Below are 8091 nucleotides of genomic sequence, written 5' to 3' on the forward strand. Positions count from 1 at the left end.
ATTATTTTAGAACCGGTATCAAAATAAGTCAACTTTTTGGCAACAATACAAAAAGCGATTTCTAAATTGCCAATATTCGATATTGCAGATGCGGGAAGATCATCTTTAAAGCTCACAATTTTGTATACCTGAAACAATTTTTTATTCCCCACTGTACTTTCAAATTTATGAAAATGAAATAAAAAATAAAATATATAATATTTGCAAACATAACTTAGTTTTAGTCCAAGGTAGAAGTTGTTTTGTGTTTTTGTTTTTTTTTTTTAGTAGATTTTTTTTATTATGCTCATTTAGGGGTTGGGCTCATCCGAACCGGATCCTGAAACGAAATTGAAATTATATAAGCAGATGCCATGTGCAGCGAAGCGTTAGAAGTTCGGTGTTTTTCTGGCAGTGAAGATGCTGATCAGGATGTTCCTTGATAATATTATTTTGGTAAAATACAAATTTTTTTTAGTCAATCTTCAAAATAATTTTATTTTAATTCTTGTTTTTTTAGAGTGTCGTTCTCTTGGCTGGCATAAGCCTATGCACAGCTGAAGAAGATGGATATGATTATTCTAGACCAGCAATTGGATTCAGTGATGGATTTGGATCTCAATCTCAATATGTTGTTTCTTCGACAACACCAAAGCCTGTAGCCGTTTACACTGTGAAGCCGCAAGCAAGTCAATACAAAGCTCCCACTGTATCATCGTCCTTTGCACAATCATCGACTAGTTTCAGTCGACCAGCTTCGTCAGTGTCTCAATTTGGCCAATACCAGACAACACAGAAATATCAAGCTCCAATTGTGTCAACAGTAGCCAAGTCCCAAGCCACCAGTGGACAATATGTATCAGGACAATACAAAGCTCCAGTTATTGCTGTGACACCGAAACCCCAAACAAGCTTCGGTGCCTTCCAAGGATTCAGCCAGTCTTCTTCCAAGACTGGAAGTGGTCAATATAAGGCTCCAGTTGTTGCTGTAACATCCAAGCCTCAAACAAACTTCGGTGCCTTCCAAGGATTCAGCCAAGCTTCTTCAAAAACTGGAAGTGGTCAATACGTTTCAGGACAATATAAGGCTCCAGTTATTGCTGTGACATCCAAGCCTCAAACCAGTTTCGGTGCATTCCAAGGATTTGGCCAGTCAGTGACTTCCAAACCCCAAACCAGTTTCGGTGCCTTCCAAGGATTCGGCCAGTCAACCAATAAGGTCAGTGCTTCTTCAGGATTCGCTCAATACAAACCAGCTGTTTCCAATGTTGCCAAGCCATCATTCGGTGGTTTCCAAGGATTCAGCCAATCAAGTCAATCAAGTTCATACAGCAAACCAATTACTACACCAAAACCAATTGCAAAGCCTGCTGTCACTGAATACTATTCAGCTTCTTCAACTGCAAGTCCCGTTACTGCCAAGCCTTATGTTTCATCCACCTCAAAACCATTGGTGATCACACCCAAACCACAGACAAGTTTCAGTGCCTTCCAAGGATTTGGACAATCAAAGCCTGCTGCACCAGCTTTCAGTCAATATGGTCAGCAATCCAGCAAACCAGCAGTTGTTACTGGTCAATACCAAAAACCTTTGGTTGTGGTCACTCCTAAACCACAAACCAGTGCATTCCAAGGATTTGGACAAAAAGTCAACCAAGTTGGTCAATATCAAAAACCATCAACTGGATACAGTCAATCATCTTCCAGTTTCTCACAATACCAAAAGCCAGTAGTTACTTCAAAACCATTCACATCTTTCGGTAACACCGGTCCATCATACCTGCCACCAAGCAAACCTCAAGTGTCAACTATTAAAGTTCAGCCAACAGTCAAGCCTGCTGTTTCCCAATACAACTTCCAAAGTGCTTCATCAACTGTTGCCCCAGCAGTAGTGAAACCTCTTCCAACTTTGCCTACTCCCAAGCCTGTGATTGTAACATCAAAACCACAAACCGTTTACAACACATTCCAAGGATCAGTCTCAAAGCCTCAAACCAGCTTCAATAGTTTCCAAGGTTTTGGACAGTCAAAGCCTGCTGTTGTGCAATATCAGAAGCCAGTGGTGTCAACTCCAATCAAGTCTCAATCAACTTTTGGATCTTCCCAAAGTTTTAGTCAGACTTCTTACCAGAAACCAGCTGTTACCCAAACTTATTACAAACCAAGTACTACGGCCAAGCCTAATCTTTCATACTTGCCACCAAAGGGACAAGCTGTTCCAGCATACCAAGCACCTACTGTAAGACCAGTGGCACCTAAGCCACAAGCAGCATTCAGTGGATTCGGACAATCCGTTTATCAAAAGCCTGCTGTCAGTACTTTAAACACCTTCGGTCAACAATCTGTTACAAAATACACAAGTTCTCCAGTTACTGTCAAGCCTGTGGTCTACACTCCTGCTACCTTCAAACCTGTGGTTGTCACTCCTAAACCACAATCGGCCTCCAGTGGATTTGGACAGTCCGTTTACCAAAAGCCTGCTGTCAGCAATTTCAACACTTTTGGTCAACAGTCCGTTACAAAGTACACAAGCTCTCCAGTAACAGCCAAGCCTGTAGTCTACACTCCTGCTACTTTCAAACCTGTGGTGGTGACTCCTAAGCCACAGCCAGCTTTCACCGGATTTGGTCAATCCGTTTACCAAAAGCCCGCTGTCAGCACTTTCAACACCTTCGGTCAACAATCTGTTACAAAATACACAAGTTCTCCAGTGACTGTCAAGCCTGTGGTCTACACTCCTGCTACTGTCAAACCTGTGGTCTACACTCCTGCTACCTTCAAACCTGTGGTTGTCACTCCTAAACCACAAGCAGCCTTCAGTGGATTCGGACAATCTGTTTACCAGAAGCCTGCTGTCAGTACTTTCAACACCTTCGGTCAACAAACTGCTACCAAGTACACAAGTTCTCCAGTAACTGTCAAACCAGTGGTCTACACTCCTGCTACTGTCAAACCTGTGGTCTACACTCCTGCTACCTTCAAACCTGTGGTTGTCACTCCTAAACCACAAGCAGCCTTCAGTGGATTCGGACAATCCGTTTACCAGAAGCCTGCTGTCAGTACTTTCAACACCTTCGGTCAACAAGCTGCTACAAAGTACACAAGTTCTCCAGTAACTGTCAAACCAGTGGTCTACACTCCTGCTACTGTCAAACCTGTGGTCTACACTCCTGCTACCTTCAAACCTGTGGTTGTCACTCCTAAACCACAAGCAGCCTTCAGTGGATTTGGACAATCCGTTTACCAGAAGCCCGCTGTGAATACTTTCAACACTTTCGGTCAACAGTCCGTTACAAAGTACACAAGTTCTCCAGTAACTGTCAAACCAGTGATCTACACTCCTGCTACTTTCAAACCTGTGGTCGTCACTCCTAAGCCACAGCCAGCTTTCACTGGATTCGGACAGTCGACTTACCAGAAGCCTGCTGTCAGTTCTTTCAACACATTCAGTCAACAAACAGCTACAAAGTACTCAAGCTCTCCCGTAACCGCTAAGCCTGTGGTTTATACTCCAGCTACTTTCAAACCTGTGGTCGTCACTCCTAAGCCACAGCCAGCCTTTACCGGATTCGGACAATCCGTTTACCAAAAGCCCGCTGTCAGTACCTTCAACACATTCGGTCAACAGTCTGTTACAAAATACACAAGCTCTCCAGTTACTGTCAAGCCAGTTGTCTACACTCCAGCCACTGTTAAACCTGTGGTTTACACTCCTGCCCCAGTCAGACCAACACTTTCACCTGAAAGCTTAACCTATCTGCCTCCAAAAGGAGTTAGTGCCCCGCTAAATGCAGCATCATCTTCAGGAGCTATTTCGCAGTCGTTTTTTGATTATGCATCGGCTACTGCCAACCAAGTAGTCGATGTAGCTCAAGAGCAGAAGGTTGGAGGATTTGTTGCTGATGAAGAGGCTATCAAAAGTCTCCAATCAGATTCGTCAATAATTACAAATCAGGTATCCAGCGCTAATACTCGCGAGCAGAAGGTTGAAGGAATAGATTTAAGGTCTAGCAAGCTTACAGCAACGAAGCAAGGACAAGAAGAACAAGAATATTTCAGCGGAAATTTTGGCAGGAATAAAAGACAAATTTATTCAAATGGAGGCTATCAAGTGAATTACCCAACTCAAACAGGGTATTTATCTTATCAGGGGAATCCAATAACAACTCAGCAGTTTGGAGGAGTTCAACCAAACTCTTACCAAGGAGTTCCCTACCAACAAATCGCTCAAGCTCAATCGGTTGTTGGTATTGCCAATAATGGGGGAGCTTTGTATCAAGGCAATTATCCTGCTCAACAAGGTGCTACTTCATATACAGCTCCAAATCAGGATCCATACAATTTTGAAGGTCAATATGGTTACATTTCATCAGTTGAAGACCAACAACAACACATACCTCAAAACTATGAAACACAAGCCCAACAACAACAACAAATACCTCAAAACTATGAAACAGCAGCTTCTTACACAGATGCGGTCAATACGCAAATTCCCAATGATTCGCCTGTACACGATCCGCTACCGCTGAATAGAGAAGAGCAACAAGTTCGTCAGGTTGTCGAAAAACCGGACAGTGATTTCCGTAATTTGCAGCCTGGCAGTTATGTTGGACCTCATGTTAACAAGAATTCTGATCACGAATACAATGTCTTCGATTATGATCAGTATAGTAAGGATCCAGCAGAAGATGCCGAAAGTTTAAGCTGAATTTAGTCTGATTTATGAGTATAGGAATTTAGATTTAAGAATTTATCATTATACGATTTACCCAAAAATAAAACGAAAAAAAAAAACATAAATGAACTTGGTCTTTTATTTTTACTATACTACTTTGGTGGCCGATGGTAAAGCACTTAGCTCATTAATCACTTTAAATTTGTTATTTCTTTTTAACCAGGTAGGAAAAATGATGAGGTACAACAATGTGAACAACTGCTTAAAGTTTCTGGTAATCCATTTTAAGTCATCAATCTTGGCTACCCAAATTTTAAACATTTATTAAAAAAGATGTCTCGGTATTTAAATAACCTTGGCCTTGGTCGTTATCGTCATGGGTGTGTATATTCTGTAAAAGGCGTTAATGATGTTTTATCTGTTTATGGTCATAATTTTTTTTAGTGAATCACTAATAGCAAGTTTGGGATGAAATTTGTTTATCGGAGAATGCAATAAAACACGTCTTTAATCACATACAAAAATTTAATTACTTAATTTATGCATTCGAATAAAAGTCATTATTTTGTATTTAGGGCCAATTTTTCAGTAGTCAGTTAAACAGTCAGTTAGTAGTTATTCCTAAGGATAGAGAAAAAATCAATTTTTCAACAAGCAGGGCCCTATTTCACCAACTTACAAATTTGTAATTACAAGTAATTTTCACAATATTTGTGAAAAAATCGCGAAATTCTGTTTCACCAGTTTCTTGTGATCACAAAATTGTACTTGTAATCTACAATTTTAAATTTGTGAAAAAATCCATTTTCTGTTTCACCGAAACTTGTATTTTACAAGTAACAAATTTGTGAGCTTTCAAGTTTCTTGTGGGTTTCTGTTTCACCAAAAAAAAAAAGTTACAAGTTTCTATTTATTTGTGAAAATTTTCTACAAGAGTCAAGACGTATGTCATTTTTGTTACAAGTTTGTAAAAACCGTATTTAGCGTGATTAAAGTGTTTAAAATGGCTTTACGCCGAAGGCCATTATTATTATATTAAAAAAAGCTATATATTATTATTATTCAAGGTTGTAAAAATACATTTGAAATTTAAAAAAAAATCATTTATTGCAAGTAAAAAAATTTCCTAGTGAAAAAAAATTGCATTAAAAAAATTTGTATATATTTTTCAGTTGCAATTACATTTTTTTGAATGCAAATTTTTTTGTTTGCAATAAATATTTTTTTAATGCGATTTTTTATTTGTAATAAATATTTTTTTTTTTTTGAACTTGTAATGGAAAGCAAATGCTTTAAAAATAGGTAAAGCATTTGTGTTTCAAATCGAATGAAAACATCACAAAATATCTGTTTAAAAAATTTTCCTGATCGTCTCTTAAGTATGTAAAAATTCGTTCTCTTTTTATCAAAGAGGCTTGTTTTTTTCTCATATTTGTAGTTCTTCATTCCTTACATTATTTTATTAATTTTCCTCACTCTTTACAATTTTATTATTTTACCGTTTGTTTTACTTCTATAAATCCATGGATGCCATTATAAAATAATAAATATAAAAATTATCCAGCAATACAAAAATCTTAATATATACTATTTACAATTTTGTTTGGCATTTAAAAAATTTTCTTATTTGATTTAGCTACTAAGATATGACAGTATTAGTTATTTGATAATTTTTCGTTTAAAATAGGGTTGCTTAAGTTTTAAAAATGGAAGGCCTATATTTTCATATTCAATAGGTATAAACTTAGTTTTCATTTGAAACCAATTTTAACCCCTGTCGTTACGAGTTAAGTTACTCAACGGTCACCGGTTAGACTTTAAAGAGCTTTACAAGTTTGTGAGAGAAACTTGTTACTTACAAGAAAAAAATATATTTGGTGAAACGGTAATTCTACAAACTTGTGGTTTTCAAAAGTAAGTTGTAATTTTTTTTCTCGATAATCACAAATTTGTGAATTACTTATTTGTACTTTGTGAAACAGAATTCCATTGTACAAATTTGTACTTGTGATCTACAGGTTACAAATTTGTGCTTGTAACTTGTAGTTGGTGAAATAGGGCCCAGATATACCTTATTCCTATGAATAAAACTATCTGCTTCTTTCAGAGACGAATAAAAATTATTCTAAGGAATAATCTCAACAAAAATATTGTGTCAGTTGTCAAAGCTGTTTTGAAAGAATTTTGAAAAAAATACAGTGGAACACAAGAAAACAAAAACAATCATGAATAAAAATGACGTTTAATTTTAAATATTTTTGAATTTGACAATTTTTTTTTTATTCTGTAGAATAAATTATTCTTGATTGAAAAATTCAATGTTTTTATCTGATTGTTTATGAGCCTAATAACTTTATTCGTCGAACAGTTAACTGACTGTTTATTAGAAGATTGAAAAATTCGTGTGTAGCCGAATTTTCCAAACATATTTTTGGCTTTTTTTAAATTTCAATTTTTATTTTAACTTTTAAAAATTTTGATTGAATTTTCGTCAGAATGTTATACAGGGTGTCCCAAAAGTAATGGATCAAACGAAATATGCTGATAGGCCAACTTTAGGACTCTCAGAATTTGGTAACTTGTTCATCCCAAATCCTTACGGTTTTCGATTTAATGCAGTTTTTGTGAAATTTCGAAAAATCCCGACTTGGCAACAGTATTTTGCTTCCTCCGCTCATAATTGATTTTTGTTTTATACAATTCTTTCACTAAAACATTGCCTAATAATAAGAAATAATTAATTAATCAAAATATGTTTTATTTCATACGCCATTTTGCTGCAAATTAATTAACAGTTCCATGTTTTATAAAAACTCAATTTCTTTCTTTTATTTCAGGCAACACCCTGAAAAAAATTTGTATGGTGTGGCACTGGTTTATTATTTTGAAAACTTGCTGTGTTATTGCAGTTTTCAAAAATGTATAAAAATTTCCAAAGTTGAAATTAGAACGAAAGATATTTTAATTTGAATGCAAAAAAACAGACGTTTTCAGAGCAAAATAACAAACAAAAATCGAGGCTTTTTTTCAAAAAGAAATAAACAAACAACAGTCGAGAAAATGTGTTTATTTTTCTTTGTTATTTTTCTCTGAAAAGCCCTGTTTTGTTGCTTTTAAATTGTAATATCTTCAGTTCTATCTTCAACTTTGGAAACTTTTATACATTTTTGAAAACTGCAATAACACGAAAAGTTTTCAAAATAATAAACCAGTGCCACACCATACAAATTTTTTTCAGGGTGTTGCTCTGAAATAAAAGAAAGAAATTGAGTTTTTATAAAACATGGAACTGTTAATTAATTTGCAGCAAAATGGCGTATGAAATAAAACATATTTTGATTAATTAATTATTTCTTATTATTAGGCAATGTTTTAGTGAAAGAATTGTATAAAACAAAAATCAATTATGAGCGGAGGAAGCAAAATACTGTTGCCAA

The 8091-nt window shown here is 36.0% G+C and overlaps 1 protein-coding gene across 1 annotated transcript; it reads left to right on the forward strand.

Moving 5' to 3' along the window:
- Window positions 1-386: 386 nt before the first annotated feature.
- Window positions 387-4759, forward strand: LOC129916739 (adhesive plaque matrix protein-like). Its single transcript, XM_055996845.1, has 2 exons — window positions 387-435; window positions 500-4759. The coding sequence occupies exons 1-2, from the start codon at window positions 400-402 to the stop codon at window positions 4685-4687; spliced, it is 4224 nt and encodes a 1407-aa protein (XP_055852820.1). The 5' UTR covers window positions 387-399; the 3' UTR covers window positions 4688-4759.
- Window positions 4760-8091: the final 3332 nt, after the last annotated feature.

Source organism: Episyrphus balteatus, chromosome 3, assembly GCF_945859705.1.
Source record: "Episyrphus balteatus chromosome 3, idEpiBalt1.1, whole genome shotgun sequence".
Taxonomy (NCBI): domain Eukaryota; kingdom Metazoa; phylum Arthropoda; class Insecta; order Diptera; family Syrphidae; genus Episyrphus; species Episyrphus balteatus.